The sequence below is a fragment of the Sarcophilus harrisii genome, chromosome 1, assembly GCF_902635505.1.
Source record: "Sarcophilus harrisii chromosome 1, mSarHar1.11, whole genome shotgun sequence".
Lineage (NCBI taxonomy): Eukaryota > Metazoa > Chordata > Mammalia > Dasyuromorphia > Dasyuridae > Sarcophilus > Sarcophilus harrisii.
The window spans coordinates 53542531-53567856 of NC_045426.1; the positions used below are offsets into that span (position 1 = coordinate 53542531).

A 25326-nucleotide genomic window follows, 5' to 3' on the forward strand; every position below is an offset into this window, starting at 1 on the left:
AAGTCAGGAAGCTGAGTTCCTGGTTAAAATGGGAATGAATCTCAGGGTTGAGCCTTTTGCATCCACTCAACCTTTGGAGTGAATTAATTTGAAGAGAGAAACAGGCAGAAGAGAAAGTTCTGGCGCACTGAGCCCTTCCATGGGGACAGCAGGCCAAAATGACGTGTCTGGACAGCCAGGGACAGTAATGACAGGAAGTGGAGGCAGAAACAGAGAAAAGGAGGCTGGGAAGAGCAGAGACAAACATTTAGCCAAGTGGGATATCCTCGGAAAACAGGATCCAGAACAGAAGCCCGGTTCACTCCCCTTCCAAACAACATAGTCGCACCAGATGAGGTGCTAGGAGACTGTGTGATTTCTAGAGTTTTTCTGAACCTCTCTGGGTTCCAGCTATGGAAGATGTAATCTCCCAAATCCTTATTATTTCTCAGAGATGCTGGGGAAGATAAATGAGGTCAGGCCTGGGAAAAGAAATGAGCTTCTCAGAAGAAGAGGCTTTATCACCAGGAGAAGATAATTACTGTTCTCATTAAGCACTCTTCAGTATTATTTGCTCGCCATCCAGCCACAGAAGCCAAGGCCCCCAATTTCCTCCTGTAAAACCTTGCTCTGGTGGGGGAGAGGGTGAGGAGTTTGCTTTTCATGTCTCTTTGGATTCACAGGCAAAAACAAAAATAAGATGCACCCCACCCACCTGGTCACACACAGACCCAAACACACACACAGAGACTCCAGCACCTACTCACACAGTGGACACAAGCAGAGGCACCCATCCAGCAACAAGGATGGAATGAGATTGGGAAAGAAGCCCAGAAGGTCCAATCTGTCGGTCTGTGACAGAGAAACTGAGGGCCACCATCCACAAGGGCTTAATGGGTCTCCCCAGCAACCAGGCTGAGGTGCGTTCAGCTTATGTGAACGATGCACATTACATCTTCTTGGCCCTTGGGGCCCCTGGGCTGGGCTGAACTGAACAGGGCTGGGTACTCTCCAAGATGCTGAGGGGTTGGGATCCCAAGCTCCTTGCCCCAAGGGAGAGCACCAAAGGCTGATGCCGATACATAAGGCAATGAGGAACTCCTCAGTTCTCCCATCGGGCTGATACAACCTATGTCAGCTCTTCTCTGACTATTTAAGTGATGTTACTCTATAGTTCCAATGATCTTGTGATGAAGAGAGCCATCTACCCCCAGAGAGAGCTGTGGGAACTGGGTGTGGATCACAACACAGAATTTTCACTCTTTTGTTGTTGTTTGCTCGAATTTTGTTTTCTTTCTCATTTTTTTCCTGTTTGATTTGATTTTTCTTGAGCAACAAGATAATTGTATAAATATGTGCATATATTGGATTAACATATATTTCTACCATGGACTACTTGCCATCTAGGGAAGGAGGTCGGGGAAGAGGGAGAAACTGGAACATAAGGTTTTGCAAGGGTTAATGTTGAAAAATTATCCACGCATATGTTTTGAAAATAAAAAGTTTTTTTAAAAAGTTGTTAGTCTAGCTTCTTCCAGCTTGGGTTTCATGAGAAAAGGGCTTGTGAGTGCTGAATTCAATTCAATAATGCTTTTTTATTATGTACTTGTGTACTTTCCTTTTATGCAAGTTTAGTTCAATCTTGGTTCCTGCCCTTGTGAAGTTCACAGTCTAGTTAAGAACTAATTACTGAAAACTTATACATAATATGGTATAATAAGTGCAAAAGAGAATACTCTTTAAGGTCTGATGGGGAAGGTCATTAACTGGAGAAGGGAGGGGTGCAATCTACGCATATTTCTTCAGAGAAGATGGAGAGAGAGAACATTACCACAGAGGGAAAAGATGGATGAGTGTGGAGGAGGAGGAAGAAGGGATGAAAGATTTATTTGAGTGAAGAAAGTAGAGTAGTTTAGAGCATAAGAACAAGAGTTTATTGAGAACTTAATTCTATTCCAGACACTGTGTTAAGTGGTGAATAAAAAGGCTGAGAGAGAAAGACTCACATTCTAAAGGGGGGAGCAACATGAAACTAGGTAAGAACATACAAGATACATACAGAGTAGGGGGAAGGGAATTGCAGAAGGGAAGACACTAGCAGTTGGGGGATCTAGGAAACAAAAGCCTCCTACAGAAAGTGGAATCAGGGAAGTTAAGGGGCAGAACTGATGAAGGAGGGAATCCCCAGACATGAGGGACATGCAAAGGCAGAGACAAGCAAGAATGTGGGAAGAAAAGCATGTAGTATGTCAGGATAGTAGAATAGGAGGAGGGGATTCAAGTTGATGTTGAAAAGTGGATGATTCCATGGTGCCTCAGATGGCAGGAAGAAGAATATCAACTTTCCTTAGAAAACATTAAGAAACCAATGAAGGACCTAAATCATCTTGGGAAGTAGGGAGGGAAAAGAAGAAGGAAAGGACAAAATTTGGAACTTAAAACTTTTTTTAAATATTAAAAATTATTTTAATGTTATTGGGGGAAAATAAAATATATGTGTATGTGTATATATAAAAGAAGCCATTAGAGATTTTGAAGCAAAGGAATAATATAAGCAGATACATACATGATTACTCTTATGAAGGATGGTTTAGAAGATGAGAAGGAAGAATAGAAGTGAAAAGACTTAGAATGAGGGCAGAAAAAAATCGATAATGAAAGAGAATGAAAAAATGAAATGGATAGGACTTAGCAACTACTTAAGCACTTACTGTATATCAAACACTTTGCTAAGACTGGGGATGCAAAAAGAAGCAAAAGACAGTTCCTATCCTCAAGGAGCTCATGATTTAATGCAGGAGGCAGTTTGCAAGCAATTATGTACAAAAAGCACAATAATTATATAAAATGACACTGAAGGACAGCACCAAATACAGAGTAGGCACTTAATAAAATTGGATTAATTAATATAATCATATACAAGATAAATAAGAGATAATTAAGAGAGAGTAGAGGGGATAGGGAAAAGAGCTTTAGTTAGGACTTAAAGGAAGCTAAAGGCAAAAGTGACAAAATGGTGAAAGAGAAGGAAAAGTCTGTAATAACAGAAAGATTTCAAGCATAGATGATGGGGCGGACAGTAGTACAATAAGCAGAAATAAGGAAGTCAGAAGAAGAAGCAGATTTAAGGGAGAAAATAATATACTAGAGTCCTAAGCTCTGGACGCTAGTCCCAGCTCACTCCTTCTCCCTCAGCTAGTTCTGTGAGTTCATGTCCATCACCTCACCTTCCTGGACCCCTGGTGTCTGATAGAGAAAACAGGATAATAATAATAATATCCAATGGACTGACTTTACTGGACTTTGTAAATATCAAATAATGGATAAGAAGCTCTGAGGCATATATATATATATATATATATATATATATATAGTAATAAAGTAGCTTATACATGATAATAGCAAGATCTCTAGCATTGTGCTCCCCAGATCTGTCAGTGGCCATGTACCATTTAACATTTTTATCAATGACCTGGAGAAAGATAGCATACTTATTAAACCTGAGGATGACACAAAGCTGGGATCATAACTGACAGGTCAGGATGACAGTAAGAAGAAAAAAAAAAGATCTTGAAAAGATCCAAATCTAATAAAAGTTGAATAGGATAAAATTTTAATACAGGTCTTATTCTTGAATTTAAAAAATAAATTTACAAGTTCAGGATGAAAGAAAAATGGCCAGACAGCAAAAAGTACCTGAGCAGTTTAATGAACTGCAAAGCCAGTGTGAGTCAACAGTATGATAACAGTATTCACAAAAGAAAATTCCAATTTAGACTGCATTAGGAAAGAGAAGAAGGGCAGGTAATAATCCCACTATACTCTGTCCTGGTCAGACTACTTCTTAATTACTGTGTTCAGTTCTGGACATCATATTTTAGGAATTACATTGACAAACTGGCGAATGTCCAAAGGAGGGTAATGAGGGCTGTGACTTCTTGCCTCATGAGATCAGACAAGAGAACTGGAGATATTTGGGACAGTCAGAGGAGAGGAAAAATTTGATAAGTGTTTGCAAGTCTATGAAGGGCTGCAAGAGTAATTAGACTTTTCTGTTTAATCACAGAACAAAGAAAAGTCCACGCTGACCCAAAGTAAAATGGGCTACCTCAGGAAGTAGTAAGCTTCATATCACTAGAGATATTTAAACAAAAATCAGATAACCACTTGCCAGATATATTGTAGATGGGATTCCTGGTCAAATACAGGTTGGACTAGAAGGCCTCCGAGGCCCCTTTCAACTCTGAGATTCTGTAATTATATTTCCCAATGCACCTAGCTCAATAAGCAATTTCTATTTTTCATATTTTCTAATTGTTCCCTATTGTCACTTCTGGATAACTTACTGTTTTCTTGTTTTCGATTGAGTCTAACTCCCGGTGACCCCATTTGGATTTTTCTTGGTAAAGGTACTGGAGTGATTTGCCATGTCCTTCCCCAGCTCATTTGACGGATGAGGAAACTGAGGCAAACAGAGTGAAATGACTTGCCCATAGTCACCCAGCTAGTGTCTGTAGCCAGATTTGAACTTAGGAAGAAGCTTCCTGGCCCCTATCAGCTGCACCACCTAACTGCCCTTAACTTATAATAGGGGACCTCAAAGGTTTTTTTTTTTTTTTCCTGGCCACCAATACATAATAATAAAGGCAGGGATTTGGAACAATGGATGGAGGAAGACCACTTTAAAAGTCTGAATAAGGCAGCATGGTGAATGTTTGGGCACTGGGCTTAGAAAATCCAAAGGTTCAGATCCCATCTTAGCTAATGTACCAAGAGCCTGAGCTTATCAAGGAGAGGCTTTCTAATCATTACATCTTAGAGCCCCGGAGCAAGCTGGCTGCAGGCCTGCAGGGGCTCGGCCGTTCTGAGACTAGCAGGGACACGCAGCCATGAACCAGCAGGACATTGTCCAGCAGTCACCAAGTAAGACTAATAGGGAATAATGCCTGGAAGAGACGGCACATCATATGAGCATCATGATGCCACCATTAGCAGACATAGGGAGCATTTTTAGGGAGAAGCTGTTCCTCCACGTGTTCCCTATGGGGGTTCCCTTCTACACCTGTTCTCGAAGTGTGTATACTCTCCCCACTGCTGGTACATATTTGCTATATAATGCATCCCTCATTTACGGGAGGAAAATGCTATATTTCTACTTTTCTTACTATGATATTTCATTAAATGCTTTTGCTTTGAACCAATTGCATCTTTTATTTGACCAGTAAAAGGCCCCATGTGCAAGCAGAAGTAGCCCGCATATTACCTATCAACTCTCTGGGTCTGTAAACTTTCTTCTTTCATCCCTGAGATAGCTAGGTAGCTATTAGGTAAAGTGCTGGACCTGGAGCCAGGGAAACCTGGGTTGAAATCTATTTTTAGATTCTTCCTAGCTGCGTGACCCTGAGCAAGATGCTTAATCTCTGTTCAACTAAAGTTTCCTTAGATGCATTATAACATCTATGAGCAGTTTTGTTATGAGAAGCAAATGAGATATTTCTACAGCACTTAGCACAGTGTCTGGTTCATAGTAAATGCTACATAAATACTAGCTGTTATTGTAGTTTTGATCATCATCATCATCATTATTATTATTGTTGCTGTTGCTGTTATTATTATCATCACCATAACACCTTCCCTTGTCTAGGCACATAGGAAACGACCCATAAAGACCTAACTGGTTGATTCCTATCCTTCGGTTCTTACCTTGGTCTGATGGAAATTCAGGGTACTTGTCCCTAGGAAGGAAGTTGCAATAAGCTATCTGGTGCCTGAAGTCTGAGCCAGGGACCTTGGCCATGGTGTGGATGCCGTTCCCATAGTCACAGACCATCTCCATCCCACTCAAACTGGGCATGTTGCCGCTGATCTGGATGATCATACCCTGGAAACAGACATGGCCAACAGGTGAGTGGGGACTTCCTCCTCTCCTCTCCCAGCTCTCCAGGACACTGGTCTCCCCTTCTCTGAACGAGCTCCTAAGACAAACTTTGGGGAACTAGAGACACTGGATGGACTTTCTCTTGATAGCAGAAAAGGTAAAATATTTTTTGTCTTTACTTCCATTATTTCCAATCAATAAACATTTATTAAGTGCTTATGATGTACCAAGAAGGGTGTCAAATGCAGGGAAGACAAAAAGAGATAAAAGAGCGTCCTTGTTCTCAAGGAGCCCCCAAACGGTGGGGCTGATCCCTTCTCACTAAGCCCACCGCTGGGAGAGAAATCCATAACTACTGTCATCATCTTCTCATTTGTTCCACTGAAGCACAAGCCCACCTGCCCTACTTGTGAGTGGGAGGCCGGTTCTGGCACAGTCAAAATGGGTTCAAAAGACCCAGATTCTGGTTCTGGTTTCTCCCCCCCTTAGCTCTGTGACCCCTGATAAATCCTTCACTTCTTTGTGCCTTGGTCTCTACCTCTGTAAAGCAGGAAAAATAAGCCATGTCCTTTGAAACACTTTCTATGCTTCCGATGGAGTTGGGGTCCAAATAAAACCCATTCAAGGCCAAAATGATTCATTCTTCTGAATGACAAAAAGGGACCTCTACAAGGAGCTGGGTTTGTCATGCAGCCCATACACCGTATCAGGCTATGGCTCTGAGCACTGAGCAATAACGAAAGCACCTTCATTTCCCAGCGGGGCTCATGTACCAGGAGGGGATCGGACAGAATGCCCTCGAAGGTCCCTCCCAACTTCCAGATCCCAGGACCACAATGAGTGTAGTAGACCAAGGGACGGAGGCTGCTGTCAACATTTACTAGCTCTGGGACTCTTCTCAGTCAGTCAGTCAATAGACACTCAATGGCTACTATGTGCTGGGGATAAAACGGTCCGTCTCACAAGATGGCCCAACGAATGCCTCTGGAAAACTGGAAAGTTGTGTCTAAGTCAGCGTGAGTTATAATTGCTGGCCCCTAAACAGCCCAGATTATAGACTAATTCAGTCTGTTTCAACACCAGCCTAATTTCCCACTCTTGTGGAGAGAGGAGTGACCCTCAACTCGGAGAGCACCCGCCCCTCTGGGGTGGGCTAAGCAGCAGCTTGGGGTTAAATGGACTCGGCTCAAAGAACCAGCGATTCTAGGGCAGGAAGCCAAACCAGCTATTAGCAATAACTCTGTTAGCCTTGAAGCTCAATAAGCCTTTGTGGATGGTCTTCATCAATCGCTACAGCCAAATATGTTTATCACCTAGGGGACGACCCACAGGCAAGCTCTTCAGCTTCGCGAGGTTATTTCTTAGTCACCGATACGGCTTCACAGAAAGATGGATTTAAAACTCTGACAAAGAATATAATCTCTTCAATTTACAGAACAGGAAACTGAGGCCCAGAATGTGTGAGGCAGGATTTAAACCCAGGTCTTTGGTCCTAGAGCTCTACCCGCTATTTCAAATGACCATCTCCGGGCCGGTGGGTGCTGGATGGGATCATTAGCAGCCCCCTGGGACAGAGCTCTCTCAGTGTGGTGGTCCCCAAGATCCCGAGAATCGGGAGCGCTCTGCTTCTGGAGCTTGGATTTATCTCTGTGCCCCAGGAGGTCACAGCTCGCAATGGCAGCAGAGACCCCTAGAATGTAGGGTCTTCATTTACAGAAGAGAAAGCACTTCTGGGGGCAGGAGGAGAGGGCTGGGGGCACCTGCCCAGTTAGTTGGGTCCTACTGAGTCAGGTGCTGGGAGAACCACGAAGCTGCTCGATTATCAGGACTTCCCAGCCTATTGTCACTCCCCCCCCCCCAAAAAAAAAAAGATGCTCTCATTCTGTTCGCTTCTGACAGCCATCACCTAAATACTAACTAGGCCCTGCCTATGCATGCAGACGGCAGGGCTCGGGAGAATGACTGCCGAGGGGAGGGGGGCTTCTCAGCAGCACAGCAAGAGCTAAAGAACTGTCCTTTTCTCACTGGGGGAGAGCGAGAAAAGTATCACCCAGCAGCAGCTTTGGGAGAATCATCTGTTCGTTTGAATGTAAAATAGCAGGTTGGCATTTGGCGGTTTTGCAAATATTGACTCCTACATTTCTGGGCTCCCAAAAAAGAAGAGAAAGGGGTAAAAGCTACCAGGAAATGCCGGGGCTGTGGAGGCCGATTGTCCACGGTTCTCCTCCGTCAGCTTGGTGGCCTGGGTCAGCACCCGCCTGCCCCGCCCTGCTTGGGCAGATTTTAACCAGAGAATGCTCATTTCGTGGGCACAAAGCCCGGACTATAGCACGGCCTCCAGACTGAGCCAAACCCCCGTGGCTTCTGGGAGTGACTGGGGCTCAAGGGGTCATTACTGCAGGGCACAGAGAGAAGCCTAGGAGACTCTGAGCTGGCCGGGGGACAGGCCCAAATCCCAAGGGCAGGGGGGGCAGCCCTGAGGCCCCTGTCAGAAACTGGTGATATACTATATGTGTGTGTGTGTGTGTGTGTGTTTATTGTGTATTATATATTTACACAGATATGTATATGTATGTTATATATTTACACTTATATGCATGTATGTTATATATTTACACCTACATGTATAGGTTATATTTGTACATATATGTATGCGTGTATTATATATTTATACATATATGTGTGTTTTATATTTACACAGATATGTATGTGTATGTATGGAGAAAGAAACAGAGACAGAATGGCACAGAGAGACAGAGAGAAGGAAAGAGAGGGAGAGACAGAGAGAGAGAGAATGAGAATGAATGATAACGTAGCGGGAAGAGCCTCGAATGAGGAGCAGGTCACAGGGTCTGACACTTACTATCTCGTCATGGGAAATTTCCTTTGTTTCTTGGGTCTCGATTTTTTTTTCATATAAAAGTGGGGCAATTGGACTAAAGGGCTAAAAGATCTTTAAGTGATAAAGTCTCATGATCCTCTCCTTGGCTTTCCTAACCCCCATATCGTGTGGCCCCTAAAGGGAACCCATTCCTGTGTGACTGTGGGCAAGGCACAATCTTTGGACCTCAGTTTTAGCATCTCTTAAAAGGGTATAACAATTCTTCCCAAGGCTCTTGCAAGGGTGAAACGAGTACAAAATGTACTTAACAAATGCAAGTGCTGAGGAAATGATGGACCATTGGCTGAGGAGCTGGATCCCAGTGCTGCTAAGTGGGACGTTCACTAAGCACCTGGAAGGGTGATGGTTAACGACTGGCTGGGCCCCCTGCATTTGAATTTTCTGGTCCCCCAAATGGCAGGCTCAGTCCCCCCGCCCTGGCTCTAAGACCCCCCCATGGGGAGAGGAGGCGGCCTTCAGAGTGACAAGGTTCAGACCAGGTCATGATGACTTCAGACCTAGCCCCTGACCCCTCAGTCTCATGACTTCTCCCTCCTCCCACCCATCTCCCTCTACCTGTTGCTCACTCACCGAATACTTCTGGTGGATGTTGATCTCCGAGGGCAGGATGGTCATGGAGGGACAGCGCTGGAGGCCCTCACTGGCGCTGGTCCAGAAGTGGGGCTGACTGGCATTGACACACTCGTGCTGGAGGGAGCACCTGCAGCCAGGTAGAGAGAACATGATGACTTCTCTGCCCTAACAACCCTCTCCAATGGACGCTTTTCCTCCCATTTGCCCAGAATCACAGAGAGAAATAAAGATGGTTTCCTTGCTTGCCATTACTGCGTCCAGATCATGGCTTGGAGAATGGCTCTGGGCAAAGAGCAGGCGTTCATAAATATTCTACATCTCAGGGTTAAAAAGGATGTCAGGGGCTGTTCCCTTGTCCAGCTCATGCCTGAATGAGAATCCCCTCTGTGGTGCACCCCCAAGCGGTTATCCAGCCTTTGCTTAAACATTTCTACAAACAGGGAAGCTTAGTTTTCATCCCACTTTTCAGTCTCTTTCTTGCCTGTCATGTCTGATTTTTCTTGGCAAAGACGCTAGACTGGTTTTTCATTTAGTCCTCCAGCTTATTTTATAAATGAGAAAACTTAGGCAAATGGTAAATGACTCATCCAGGATCACACAACTAGGAAATGTTTGGTGCTAGATTTGAACTAAGGACCATGAGTCTTCTTGTCTCCAGGCTCCATCTTTCGGGATCCCTAGCTATCCACATTGTACTTTGGAGTAGTTCTAATCAGGTAAGAGATTTTCCCTTCCATCTAAATTAAATTTGCTTCCATTAAATTTCTACCCATTACTGCGGGTTCTAGCAGAATAGTCTAATTGCCGTCCCCACTTCCATGTGACATCCCTTTGAATACTTGACAACAGCCTTTTTGTGTTTGCTTTTTACTCCCAGGCTAAATCTCCCCAGCTTCTGACCCACCATCTTGGCTGTCCTCCTCCCAGACACCAATGTTCTTTCTAAAAATATGACTAAGACGCCAAGATCCATTTCAGATAAACATCTATCTCATCCCCCTGCCCCCTCCTTTGTTTTTGCAAAGCTGATTTGTAAAAATTCAGTGGTGTTGAGACTTTACAAAATTTTATCTTACTAGACCCATCCTCGTAGCCTAGTCTATTGAGATCCTTTTGAATTTTGACTCTGTCGTGCAATGTGTTAGTGTCCCTCCCAGCTTTGGATCATCTGCAAATGGGATCGGAGGGTCACCTCTGCCTTTTCCCAAGCCATTGATAAAAATGCCAAACAGAAGCAAGGTCAAACACAGGTTTGAGTGGCTTTATTTCAACTTGACCTTGACTCTCTCCCATTTGCAGCCACTCTTTGAATCCAACCATTCAACCAAGACCAAATCCACCAAACTGCATTAGTGTCTGGCCCATATTTCTTCATTTTCTCCCCTAGAACAGTTCCATAGACTTTATCAAATCCCTTTTTTTCTCCTGATATTCTAGGTAAATTATACTCATCATCTTCCTTGCAGCTATTTTCCTAACATTGACAGAGGACATTTAGTCTACTTCATATCTTAAAAAAAATACCTGTTACAATGTTCCCAGAAAGCAATTATCCAGTCTTTGCTTGAATACTCCCAATAAAGGGAAACTCATTATTTTCCAAGTCAACTTTCTTCTTCCTACATCCTTTCCATGTGATCTTGGACAAGTCATTTCCAGAATCATAGAGCTAGAATGAGAAGGACTTTCTCTGGTAGCCCACCTTCCTCCTTTGGCAGTTAGCTCATAAACTGCAGAAATGGCAGTCTCAATCCAATGAGCTTTCTATCATACCATTTTGACTTTTACCTTGAGCTTTCTCAGCTAGAAAATGAGGGAATTGGATTAGATTTCCTTCCAGCTATAAATCTGCGCTCCTACGATGCATGAGGACAGCTCTGATGGTTAGAAAGCTCTTCTAGATATCCAGCCTTGATTTGTCTCTTTGTAGCTTTTCACACTGACCTTCATTTCCCATGAACACCCTGCCCCCAGAATGCCCATGGGCAGCCTAGCCCTTCCTCCTGTGGTCCCAATTCGCACTTGCTGACCCACTGTCCAATGGCAGGGAGCGAGGGAGGAGAGAGGGGGAAGAAGGGTGGGGGAATGGCAGCACGTCTCTAGGGGCCGTACCTGGTCTCCATGGCACACCAGCCGCAGTAAGCATCCTCTGCAGCCAGGCAGTCTGTGCAGGTGGTGTATTGATCACACACGGCAACTTTTACCCTGGCCATCTGTAACCAGGAACATCCATCAGTCACTCCTCAGAAATGGGCTCCCTGGACGGGAAGCTTTCCCTGACTGCTTATGGCCCCACTCATCTTCCTGTATCTTCCCAAATTCCCACCGCACACATTTTGGCTCTTTAGGAGAGGCTGGTTTTTATTATTCAGAACAAATAAACATTTAATAAAAGTGCCTTCTCTCTGGGCAAGTCATCTAAATCTTTGTTTCCTCATCTGTATAATGGGGTTAATAACTATAAGGATTGACATGAAGATCAAATAAGATAAGAAAGGTAAAGAGCTTTGTAAACTTAAAAGGGTTACATAAATTCTAATTACAATAATAATAATAATGATTACCATTATTATTTGAAGAGAGGGACATCTTTTTCAGCTGGATAGGGAATGGAGGAGGGGATCAAGAAACACTTCATGGAGCCTAGCACTGCCCCTGGGATTTGAAGGAAAAGAACTTCAAAAAGCAGAGAGGACGAGAATGGATTCCAGGTGGGGGGAGTGCACGTGTACAGAGGTGGGAGAAGGCAGGGCAAGACTGAGGAAGAGCCAGAAGTCCCAGACGGATTGGGAAGCAGAATGTACAAAGGGACATAGAGCGAGTGGATGCTGGAAAGAGTGGCTGATCCCAGGTGTGGAAGCTGAATAAGGCTAAGCTGAGGAGCAGACTGCATTTTATTTTGCGTACAACGGGGAGCCCCTGAAGATTTTGAGGAGGGGAGTGCCAACGTCTGACCTGGGGCTTTAGAAGGGAACTTTGACAACTGTAAGAAGGATAAGCTGGAGAAAGGAGAAAAGAGTGAGAAGTAATTACAGGGCTCCAGGGAAGGAACTATAGAAAAGAAGTTTTTCTTCTCTATAGAAGGGGGAGGAGGAAGGGACTGGGGGGGGGAAGGCAGGGGGAAGGGGATGGGTGCAACTAATACTGCCAAGCATGTGGCACCTAAGTGGATGCCGGGGATAGGCGGGGGAGGCAAACATCCCAGATGACCATGGGGCTTTGGGCCTGGGTGACCAAGAGCATGGTTTATTTTGGAACAGAGGCCGGGGCTCCTCCCTACCCACAAGAGTCCCACTTAGTGGTCCCACAAGCCAGCACTCTGGGTGGCCATCTCTGGCCAGGAATCCCAGAAGGCACCAGAGTCCAGGCAGGGCTGACAGTCACCAATGTGTTATATGGTATGAGGGGTCTTTAAAAAGCCCCTTTCCTCAGAAATGCTCGGAAAGTTTATAATCGTATAAACTTCTCTTCTCCTCAATTCAATAAACATTTATTAGGCATCTGCTATGTGCCAGACACTGTGCTAAGTGCTAGAAATATAAAAAAAAAAGGCAAAAGATAGTTCCTATCCTCAGGGAGCTTCTCCTTCTTCTTTTCCTCCTCCTCCTTTTTTTCTTCTTTTTTCCTTTTCATTTCATTCTTTTCTTCTTTTATCCTTCGTTCCTTCTTTTCTTTTCCATTTTTTCCTTTTTCTTTCCTTTTTTTTCCCTCATTCTCCTTCTTCCACCACCACTACTACTGCCACCATCACTAACCATATGTCCTTGAGCAAGTGAAGAAGGGCTTTGAAGGATGGACAGCATTCTGACAGTCTGAGATGGGGAAAGGCAGGAGGGCCTCCTGCGATAGTTTGGAAAAGGCTGGATTTAGTATCGCGAGAATCTGAAGTCTAATCTGAGCCCTACTATTTTCTAGCTGGGTGACTTTGGAGATGTCACATAACCCCTCTAAAACTTAGTTTCTGCTTCTAGCAAACGAAGATGTCGAAGAGACAAACCTCCAGTTCCCACTCAGCAGCTCTCCACACTATGATGCTTTGAGCTGGAGATCGCACCTGGAAGGGATGATATAAGCAGAGGCCCAGAGGCCAGAAAGTGCTGGGCAAGTTGTTCTACCTGGCTGAAGGAAAGGGAGAAGGGAAGTGAGGTTGTAAAGGGCAGCATGGGACCAGATCATGAAGAGCCTTGAACGCCGAGCTCAGAATTTGATTTTAGTCCTCTGGATCAATAGTTCACAATATCCTTACATTATCAAAAATTATTGAGGATCTGTCCAAAGAGTTTTTGTTTTTGAGGAATATATATTTATAGATATTTACCCTATTAGAGATAAAAAATCAATTTTGAATTTTAGAGCCTCTGAAAGGGTTTTAGAGACTCCCAAGATTCACTGAACCATACTTGGAGAAGCTTTGCTCTAGAAAGAAGGGAGCTATTGAAGTTTGTTGAGCTGGAGAGTATCACAAAAAAGCACCTTAAGAAGAAGTTAAGTTCTGTCCATATCATATCACTATCACAGAAAGATAAAGACTACAGGATTTAGAGATGGGGTCTTATTGATCCAAATGCCACATTCTACTGATAAAAACACCCAGCGACCCAGAGGTGAGATGACCTTACCCACTGACAAAGTGGTGATAATCAGCAGATCCATCATTTGAACCCAAACCCCGACTCCAAAGCCTAGTTTCATTATCCCCATTTTACAGATGCTCAGAGGGGATCACACAGCCAATAAAAGTGAGGGCCAGGGTTCAGATCCAGGCTCCCAGTGCTTCTTCCCAAGGGGCCCTCTCCTCCCTTAAGGGTAGGATATTGAAAAGCACAAACTCTCAGGCAGCCAGGTTTGTGGACAGTCTGGGGGCGGGAGAAGGGAGGGAACGAGAGTTAGTCCCTGCCAAGGCCCAGCACGCCCTGTCCAAACGCAGGAGGACGGAGTCCCTGGGGCTCAGGCCAGCAGGAGCTCTGAGCTCCTTGGCAACCGAGGCCGGCTCCGAGGCCCTGTGCAGGCTCATTGGCATGAGGGGAGGAGGGAGCGAGGGAGATGAAGACCATGATAACTAGTGGCTTAGCCCAGCGTGGCCGGTCTGGAGAGAATTATGGTCAGAAAATAAAAATATAAAATTAGTGGTTCCTGCTTTTGTTTCGACAGATTAAAACCTAATTTAAACCAGAGCTCTACTCCTCTCCGGCCAATCGGGACTCTCCAAGGAGAGGTAGTGGAGAGGACCGGTCCTTCCCTCAGGTATTGGGGGCACAGGGCAGAACCTGCCTGGGAGGCAGGAAACAGGCCCTTCCATCCAGCAGCACACAGAGGAACACTCTGCCTACTCGGCTCCATCTCCTAACCATAGAATGGGGATAATGACACAAGCTGCTACTTTTTAAAATTTTATAAAGGGCTTTGAGATCCTCCCCCAGTCAGTTAATCCAACATGCTTTTTGATGCTTCCCTCGATCACCGCGGCCGGCGGGGAATTCCCTGCTCTGAATTCCCACGGCATTGACGACCTGTCATCTTGATTTTATCACTCATCACACAGGGTCTTGTTCTCTAACTGCTAACTTGGATTTCTCAGGGCTCGTCTAAACCAGTCAGAAGAGTGGAACTAGGAGGGTTGTGGGTCCGAGGAGGGAGCAGGGCCTAGAATCACGGGATAAGAACTTCTGGGCTTGGGGTTCATCTGCTATGTGCCAGGTACTGTGCTAAGTGCTAGAAATATAAAAAGAGGCAAAAGATAGTCCCTGTCCTCAAGGAGCTTCTTCTTTTTTTCCCCCTCTTCCTTTTTTCCTTCTTTCTTTTTTCTTCTTTTTTTTCTTTTCTTCTTTTTTCCTTCTTTTCTTTTTCTCTTTTCATTTCTTATTTTTTCCTTCTTCTTTTCTTCTTCTCTTTTCCAGTCTTCTTTTTTCCTTCTTTCCTTCCTTTTTTTCCTCATTCTCCTTCTTCCACCACCATTACTAATACCACTATCACTACCTGTGTGACCTTGAGCAAGTGAAGAAGGGCTTTGAAGGATGGACAGAATTCTGGCAGTCTGAGATGGAGAAAGGCAGGGCCCCGTGGGTTCCGGAGGAAGCTAAGGACCAGCAAAGGCATGTGACTTGTTCATAGTCCCTCAGCCAGTGAACAGCTTCTGACATCACATCCAGTGTTCTTTTAAATGCTTCACCTGTTCTTGGTCTTGGGTTCAAGGTTCTTTGACTTGAGATGGAAAAAGCCTCTGGACGGCCTAGGAGCTAGGGTGGGAGCCATGAAGAAGCTTCCCTGTGCCCGCAGGATCAATGTTAATTCCATGCAATAAGCATTTATTAAGTACCCACTATATACCAAGCATTATGCTAAGCCGTAGGAACATAAAAACAAACAAACAAAAATCAAACAATCCTTCTCCTCTATGTGCTTATCATCCATTGGAAGAATATAATAAATGTACAAATAAGTCAAGAAAAAGGACATACAAAGTAATTTCGGGAGGGGGAGAATTGGAAATGAGGAAAGGTCTTGTTTTTGCAGTTGGTATCAGAATTGTGCTTTGGCAGAAACTCTCTGACACAGAGTCAGTCTCCTGTCCCTCACTCGGAACTGGAGAACAGGAGAAACAAGTGTATAAATGGGCTGGCAAATGGAGCTGCCATTGCCTCACATCCCTGGCATGGAGAGGTGCTAATGCATGTCACCCAACAGACGACCTTCCTCCAGAGCCAGCCCCTTGCCCTTGTGGGACCGTGCCCAGGGAGAGCTCAGAAGGCACCTCTTGCCCTCTCTAAGGGATCCCCGGCTGCCCTGCCCAGTTAGGAAGATTCACCCAGAGATGTTGCAGGCCATGGAAGCCCTGGGAGGGAGGGAACCCCTGAGCACAGGGCAGGGTCTTACCTGGTGGGACGTCATGACATAGAGGTAGCTGGGATCCGAGGGGTCAAACTGCATGATGTGGTGCACGGCCTCCCCGTAAGCCACCGTGATGGACTTCCTGCTCATGATATTCATGGTGCTGTTCAGGTTAATCTGCCAAGAAAACAGGAGGGGGGCTGAGGCAATTAGGGTAATTGTGGCACCTGGAAACCTTCCAGGAAGGTAGGGTTAGGAGGGAAAAGCTATTAGGGTGATTTCTGGGAGAGAACAGAAGGGGAACAGATCCATGCGTTTTCTAAAGTGGAAAAACACGACCACTTATCAAGGTTTGGGCAGTTCACCATTGTCAGGACATCATTTCTCTGACCAGGAAGGAGAAAGAAACTGAGCCTTCTCAGTGTCTCAGAACTAACTCATCATGCTCACTTTCATCTCTGACATCAAGGCCAATGCCACGGCCTGGAATTACTTCTCCGACGGTCCCCTGTGGCCAGAATCCATCTCCTGAACTTTCTTCAAGTCCCAACTAAAATCCCATCTGATAGAAGAAGCCTTGCGGATCCCCTTCAGGCTAGGGCCTCCCCTCTGCCATCATCTCCACTGTGGATTGTCTATATCTTATTTGCTGTAGTTGTTTATATGTTGACTGTCAGCTCTTTGAAGATGGACACTATCTTTTACCTTTCACGGAATGCCCAGCCCTCAGCAAGTGCTCAGCTCATATTAGTTCAGCATTTAATACACGCTTCTTATTTGCTGACTTGCTTTTCCCTGCTCACAAAGCTAGGAAATGTCCAAGGCAGGACTCGAATTGGGTCTCCCGGCCCCAAATCCATCACCTTTTTCACTGTGGCAGGTGAATTTTTTTTAATGACCTTCAAGGTCCCTCCCAGCTCCAAATCCAATGTTTGAGATAGTTCTGTAAGGAAATCCTTTTTTCAAGTAAAGCCGTCTTTCTATATATAACATTTCTCTTTTCTATCCTATTTCGGAACTCAAGACTAAACAGAATAAAAAACTATAATCCCTCATCTGCATTATAACTTTCAAATATTGGAAAACAACTGTCAGGGTCTTTCTAAGAGCAGGGATGTCGTGGGGCCAGTTCTTAACCAGGTTGTAGGAGGTAACCGTTCAATTTTCAATGAGAAAAACAGGAAAATGCTAAAAATGCTGATTAAACTTAAAAGTGTGTCATGAATTCATCCTTCCCCATCCCAAGAACTCTCGGTTAAGCACTTAGCAAGTCCCCGCCTCCTAACTCTCTGCATTAAGCACTACCAGCTCCTTCAAACAGCCTTCCTTCACTCCTTGAGCCACCCTGGCGGCCAACCTCCTTTTGCCAACATCCCCTCAGAACTGGGAAGGCCCGGACTCCCAGAAATATCCGGGCAGGCAAATCCACCCCTTTCCTCCTGCAGAGCCAGGTCTTGCAGCTGGCTCCTGGCTGCCTGATTGCAAGACCCGGGACCGAGCCCAGTCGAAGATGCGGTCCTCCAAGTACAGAGCCCTGGATGGCTCGCTTGCAGCTGATGAGGAAACAGTCTTGGTTCCCTCCACTGAGTGTGGACCCGTCCAGGGGAGCAAGCCATCTGGGAACAGACACAAGGCTTGGATTACAGACCCAGAGAGTATCAAGAATAGCAAATCCAGCTAGGCCAGAGGCCCAGGGTTCCCCCTTCCCCTGTCCCATGTGCTGCTGGCCCCCAGCCAGCCTCCCCCAGCTGACTGGGTTACAAAGGAGGGACCTCGGGAGTCGGGAGGGTGCTGGGGTCAAAGGGCCTTTCTCCTCCCAGGGTCTGATGTCCTCCCCACCCCGGGTGCCCAAACGGCTCCGAGAAATGTGTTTGTGTTATCTTTGAAGAAACAAACAAAGGGGCCGTTTCCAGGCCCCCTCCCAGCCCTCCCCACCAATCGGGCCCCGGATCAAAGCTCCTTCCCTCTCACGAGCGGAGTGCAAGGGGAGCCCCCCTCGTCCCTTCTGCACGCCAGCCAAGCCACTGTCAGACACATCCCTGGCACCCCCTCCTTCAGGGGGCCAGAGGATGAGGTAAGAGTCAGAGAGGGAGCAGCTTGGGGAACAAAGCCCGGCCAAGTCCAGGCCGGGGAAATAGGAGGGTGTTCTCTGGCGGGAGGGCTCGGAGAGGTCAGAGAAGCCTCTGGCCTGTGCTGGGCCAAGGCCCCCTCCAGGGGACCTCCCAGGGCCCGGGCTCAGCAGCAGACGCCCTCTGGGACCACGAGGGTCCACAAGCACCAGATGGTTCTTCTGACCCCCTCCTCCTGGAAGCCAAAGTGCCCTTCCCGGCCAGGTGCCTCCCCTACCTGGACAGGTCCCCGTGCTATAACCCACAGGGAGCCTCCTGTAGCCCTTGTTAACTCAAAACCCCCAAGGTACAAGGGCTTCTGGTTAGACATCTGTGGATGAATTAGATTAGCAGTATCTGAGTCAATTATCCTGGGCAGCCTGTCTCTAATGGAGGGTCTGCAGATGAGGCTGATTTTCCTTGATAGGATAATAGCTGCAGAGCTGTTAATCCCACAGAAAGGTGTAGAGGGGTTTGAGGGGCCACGTCCACACTCCCCCCACATTCTGGCCCTCATCAGGCTCCGGAGGCTTCCATACACTCCCTCCCTCCCTACACACGAGACCTGTGCTGGGGAAAATGGGCTTGAGAAAGTTCCCTCTTCCAATGGCCCAGCCTCCCGAACAGACTGGGAGGGGGCCTTTATCGGACTCCATCTTTTCTTCCCAGCATTTCAATGCCTGACGCCACATTAGGGCCGCTGCCTCCAGGAACGTGACCACCTGGGACTGGGGTTTAGCTGGCAGCGTTGGATCGTTCCAGGGGGCAGAAGGCTGGTTTTACAGGCTGAGAACCTGAGTGCAAAACCTCACTTCTGCAACCCAATATCTGTGAGACCTCTGGCTCCCCGCCCCCCCCACTTTTCCTCAACTCAAAAATAAGAGGGTCAGTCTAGAATGACCTCTGAGATTCCTTCTAATTCTTCACCTGAAATCCTATTCTGTCTCTAAGATGCAACACCAATCAAAGTTGTGAGAGAGAAAAGTGAAACTGAAAATGCATCATGCTAATAACAACTGGCATTTATATGTACTTCAAGGCTTGTAGGGTAACTATTCATTTTTGTAAGTTTGGGGTTCTAATTTTTTTTCTCTCCTTCCCTCCCCTCTCCCCTCCCCAAGACAGCAAGCAATCCGATCTAGGTTAAACATGTACAATATTTTTAAACACATTTCCATATTTATCATGATCAGTCCTTTTTCAGAGGAGGAAAAAGGGTGAGGGAAGAAGGGGAAGGAGGCCTTTCATTTAAACAGGGTTTTGAAAAGTGATCCAATCAAGGGCAGGATTTACTAGCGGGCCCTGCTACTAATCAAATGCCATAAAATGAGATTTCTAACTGATGAACTCCTATTAGCCACGCTCCCTGGTCTGGGCGGATAGCTCAGAGACCTTAAATTCTGATTAATGCTCAGCACCGACAAGTGTCGGAAATCACTACATATGGGCTACGGTTTGCAGCAGGATCTAACTAGAGACATCAATCAATCAATCAATCAATCAACAAATCTTTATTAAGCCCCTATTATATTCCAGGCACTGTGTGGAAGGCTGGGAATAGAAGAACAAAGCCTATCAAAAGCTTCTCTCTAAGGGGCTCAAATTCTAATGGTGGAGAAATACATACAGCATAGGAATAATGTGAATAAGTAGAAATAAATACAAAACAATTAAGGACACAGCACTAGCACTGGAGGGGGCCTGGGAAAGGTTTTATGCAGAAGATGATGGCTGAGCTTTGTCCTAAAGGAGCCCCTAAAGGGGCTCTAGGAGGCAGAGGTGAGGAGAGAGCACCTTATAAGTGTGGTGGACAGTTTGGACAAGCACGTGGGGAGGATGGCTGGGATGAATGGAGAGGGAAGTGTTTGAAGAACAGGGAGGAAAGCTACTTAGTATGGGAATGGGACACTATCTGTGAAGCTGGAAAGATGGGTCGAAGCCAGATTGTGGAGGGCTTTAGATGCCCTATAGAGGGGTTTATACTTTATTCTGGAGGGAATGGGAAACCACTAGTGTGGAATAGGGGAGTCACGTGGTCAGAAAATTGCTTTGGCAGCTGTGAGGAGGGCAGAGTGGAGTGATGAAAGACTTGAGGTAGACCAATTAGGGGGCTGTTGCAATAATCTAGGTGAGAGGCAATGAGGGCCTGGACTAAGGTGGTAGCTGGATGTGTAAAAGGAAAGGCCTGGGTTGGGGGAGATTGTAAAGACAGAAAGGGCAAGATTTGGGAACTGATTGAACACATGAGGTGAGCAAAGGAGGAGAGGTCAAGGATAAAGTGCCAAAGTCACCAAGTGGAAGATGGGAAGGATGGCCACACTGTCAGCAGAAACGGTGGAAACAGGAGGAGGTAGGGGAGGAGAGAAGTCTGCTTTGGACATGTAGAGTTTGGTATAACACAAGTACATCCATGGTGACATGTATAATAAGTAAGTGGTGAGACAGGACTGAAGCTCAGGAAAGAGACTAAAGTTAGCAGGGGAGGGGGGCGGTGTAACTACAGGGATTGCATTTAAACCCCTGGGAACTGATGAGGTTACTAAGAGAAAATAAAGGGGCACGGTGATGGAGCACTGGCAGGGGGTCAGGAGGCCCTGAGTTCACATCCAGCTTCAGACACTTAAGACTAGCTGTGTGACCCATGGCAAGTCACTTAACCCTCGCAAAAAAGAAAGAAAAGGGAGAAGAATAGAGAGCTAGAATGGAGGATGAATGAAGAGATGGCAGAGAGGACAGAGAAGGAACAGAGAGGTAGAAAAAGACAGAGGAGAAAGTCATATCATGATGAGAGAGCCTCCAGGAGGACAGCCACAGCAGTGAATGCAACAGGTAACTGGGGAAAGACTATCGGCTCTGTAAGGAAGAGATCGCTGGCAGTTCTGGAGAGCAGTCTCAGGTGAATGAGATGGGAACAAAGACTACTAAGAGGGGAGAGAGAGAGAGAGAGAGAGAGAGAGAGAGAGAGAGAGAGAGAGAGAGAGAGAGAGAGAGAGAGAGAAGGGAAGGAGAAAGGGGGAGACATACAGAGAGACATGCACAGAGACAAGAGACACAGAGACAGACACAGACACAGAGATAAAGAGAGAGAAGGAGGGAGAGAAAGAGGGAGGGAGAGGGAGAGACACACAGAGAGAAAGAGAGAGATAGGGAGAAAGGGGGGGCAGAGGGAGAAAAAGACAGAGAAAGTGAGACAGAGAGAGAAGGAGAAAGAGAAAGAGAGAGAGAGAGAGAGAGACACAGAGACACACAGAGAGAGACAGAGAGAAAGAGAGGGAGAGAAAGGGAGGGAGAGACACACAGAGAGAGGGGGATTTTGTGTGTGTGTGTGTGTGTGTGTGAGATACAGAGAGACACACACGGGCAGAGACAGGGAAAGAATGGGATAATTGAGGAGGCAGTCTGGGGGAGAAGACGGGAGGAGATGGCATCGAGGACACATGCAGAGGGGGTGGTCTTGGCAAGCAGAAAGGTCACCTCTGTCAGAGACAAGAAAAAAGAGGAACGAGTGAAGGATGATGTCAGGGAGTTCTGAGACAGACAAGGAAAGAGAACTCATGACAAACGACCCCAATTTTTTCAGTGAAGTCTCAATCAGTGATCTCAAGCAAGGTGGACCTCCGAATGGTAGAGACCATTCAGCAGGGGCGGGAGGTGTCCCCCAGGACCAGGTAAGCTTCTTGGGGGCAGCTTCTTTTCCTTTTGCCTCGGTACACCTGCACCTAGCACAGCATAGCAGGTGCTCACTAAGCACTTGCTGGCCTGAGCTGAATTATTGCTGCATCCCAAGAGACTGGCATCCACCCACCCTGCCTGCCCCACCCTGGTTGAGGCCTCGGCATTTTAGAAGGTGGGAGACACTCAGGCATCCAGGCAAGAGCCTAGACTCTTGTCTACAACGTGATTCTGTAAGTCTCGGTCAGAGAGTGAAACAATTTGGGTTTCAGTATGACCTTCCTATTAACCAGCTGTACAACTTCAGACAGCTTATTTTCCATCTCTTTGTCCCAATAATAACATGTTACGACCCACCTCAGAAGGATCTTTTGTACCAGAAAATTCATGAGCTAAAGCTTGAGCGACAATCAAGATGAGAATCAACCAGCCAGGGCACATCCAGGTGAGCTCCTGTCCCTGGAAAGCTGACCCTCCCAAGCATTAAGGGTCCAGACAACTGCATTACCTTGAGGAGCCTTCCATTCGCTGTTCCCAGGAACACAACGGTGTAGTTGTTGACACTGGCCACGGCCACAGAAGTTAGCCCCAGGTAGCGGAACACTGGCGTGGCCTTGAGAGGCTGCAAGATGGAGAGCGGATGCTGGAGATGAGCCGCACCACAGTCTAGCTGCTCTGGCTGGAGCTGGAAGGCAAAAACAGAACATCACTCTTCTGCTCAGAAGCTCTACAACTCCCCACTGTCAACTACATCAGGCACAGTTCAAGGACCTCAAAAACATCAACTGTTTCCTGTTCCCAGCCACATTAATCAGGGAATCAATCAGAAAAAAAAGCAGTGATCCCTAGGAGTCAGCACAGGTTTCCTAGGAATAAGTCATGCTTGACTGGAGTCATTTCCTTTTTTTGACAAGGTTGCAATTTTTTAGAAAACAGCATTTTTTCCAATTACATATAAAGACAATTTTCAACATTTGTTTTTAATAAGGTTTTCAGTTCCAAATTTTTCTTCCTCTCTCCTTCTCTTCCATCTCTCTAATATAGCAATATATCTGACATATAAGTTATACATACACAATCATGTAAAACATAATTCCACATTATTGACAACATTATAAGGCTGGTGGATCAGAAAATGCCACAGGCATATTGCATCATGAATTTAAGTTAGGCATTTAACAAAGGCTCTCATGTAGTCTCTGCACAAAATGGAGAAATATGGACTAGCCAAAGACCAGAAGTATGCTAAATGTGGTTACTACCAACTCACAAGAGCCAACTTTCAAAGCAAGCAATTGTACTTCGAAAATCAGCAAACCCTACCAGTCACGGCTTGGATTATTGTTTTTTGTTGATTGTCTAGACTTAAAAAGTTATGGAGAAAATGTTAATAACGAAGATTAAAATTTAAAAGGTATTGTACGTGAGTTGCTTTTATTCTTGGAGAATCTGTAATCAAACATTTAGTAGTACATCCCAGCTAAAGACTGCTTCCTACTCCCAGTCATAGATTGTCTCCTGCTAATACTATTTATAGATTGAATTCTAGTTTTGGACACAGACTGAACTCTAATCATTGCCACAGACTAAGACCTATTCCTGGTCAGCTGACCTGCAACCATACCAATAGTCACAAGGATGATCAGGCAAAAAGTAGGTGGATGATTCAGTGTTGCTTGCCCATCCCTGATATTGGAGCCTCATCCTATACTACAGGTCATCATTCCTTTAGTAGGAGAATATGCGCCATTATCATTAAAGCTCAGGACACTGGTGATGATTGTTATACACAAGTTTAATTTAACAATAATTATTACTCAGGAATGGGGATATAAGGAGAAAAAGTGCAGAGACAAAATCTTTGAGAGGAATACTTGCCCTCAGAAGAAGAATAATACAACATTGCAGGGAAAAGAAGGCTAGAGTAAGAATATGGAAGCTTTAGTTTGTATCCTCCTCTGATACTTCTTACCTATAAAACCTTGAGTAAGTCACTGTCTAAGTCTAAGTTTTTTCAACTCTAGATGAGAGAGTTTTATTAAAAGTATTTTTCAGTTCAAAATCCACTGACCCTGTCAGAAATACAGATAAAGGACTCCAGGAAGGAGCCAGATAAACAGCTTTGTTGGAGATGGTGGAGAGCTCAGTCAGTTGGGCAAAGATACATGGCGGAACTGGGTCCAAGTTGAGCACTGAAAGTCACATCAGCTGAGTTTCACATGAACCAGAACAGCATGGACACAAAGAAAACTGCTCAGCAAATATGTTTTTGGAAGAATACGCTCATTGTACATCTTTATTTCTTGTACTAAAATGTCTGTACATTGTCACTGTATTCAGATGTGAGTAAATACTGAATCATCAGGTCCCTTCTGAATCACAGCAGGCTGCATAGAGGGAAATGAGTTTGGTGAGATCTTAGGGTGAGGTGGAGAGGAAGGGCCCTGAAAGACCATGGGAAAGCACAGAGGTAGGGTGGTCATGCCCTGCCTTTCTTAAATTACTCACTGGGCACCTCATATCTACTAGCTTTTGGTACTTGGCTGCACAAATCTACCAGATCTGCCCATTAATCATGGCTTCAAATGAACTGGAGGAGAGAAGGAAACAACGGTGAAAAAATGGGGCAAAGGGGAACCCCTTTTCTGATCTTCCTTACTCACAGACTCTATTTCCCATTTGGAAGGGCTTGGGTACATACCTGGACAACCCATTACCACCTCCACTTTCCAGAGTCAGTGGGTATCTGTTATATGCTCAAGCCAGCTTACTTACATTTACATTTATGGAATGCCAGAATTAAAAGAGACTCTAGAAATCCAATCTTCTTAAACATGGAGTCCACTTTTACAAAATACATTGATAATTATTTCAATATAAGCAGTTTCCTTTTTAACCCTTTGTAATTTTTTGCATTTTTTAAAATGTATTTTATTCTGAACTTAAGAAATAAAACAGCATTACTATAACATATTAGAACAGAAAACAAAGATGATTGCACATGATACTACAAATCTATTAAGTACAACTTGCTATTCCTTTTATCATATCACTTTCTTTTTTCCCCTTTTTTTCTCTCCTCCTTTGCAGAAATGGTTACCATTAGGCACAAATATGTGTGTGCATATACACATATCTATCTATCTGTCTATCTATCTATCTATCCATTCATCTATCTATCTATCTACCTATCTATGTCATCTATTTCTCTTTCCATCTATCTATCTGTCTGTCACTCTATCTCTTATCTATCTGTCTGTCTTTCTATCTTTCCATCTATCTGTATGTCTGTCCATCTATCTAGCTTTCCAGCTATCTGTCTAAATCTGAAAATTGTTCTATATGTTCTTTCTCTGGAAGCAAATAGTGTCTTCTTTCATAAGCCC

The 25326-nt window shown here is 45.3% G+C and overlaps 1 protein-coding gene across 1 annotated transcript in view; it reads right to left on the reverse strand.

Annotated features, from left to right (window-relative positions):
• Positions 1-25326, reverse strand: part of PLXND1 (plexin D1) — a 196319-nt gene that overhangs the window by 121856 nt on the left and 49137 nt on the right. Inside the window, exons 2-6 of the mRNA XM_031955593.1 lie at positions 22449-22625; positions 16206-16337; positions 11445-11545; positions 9330-9459; positions 5683-5860 (exon numbers count right to left, since the gene is read on the reverse strand). Coding sequence (XP_031811453.1) covers positions 5683-5860; positions 9330-9459; positions 11445-11545; positions 16206-16337; positions 22449-22625 — 718 coding nt within the window. The remainder of the gene's footprint in view (positions 1-5682; positions 5861-9329; positions 9460-11444; positions 11546-16205; positions 16338-22448; positions 22626-25326) is intronic.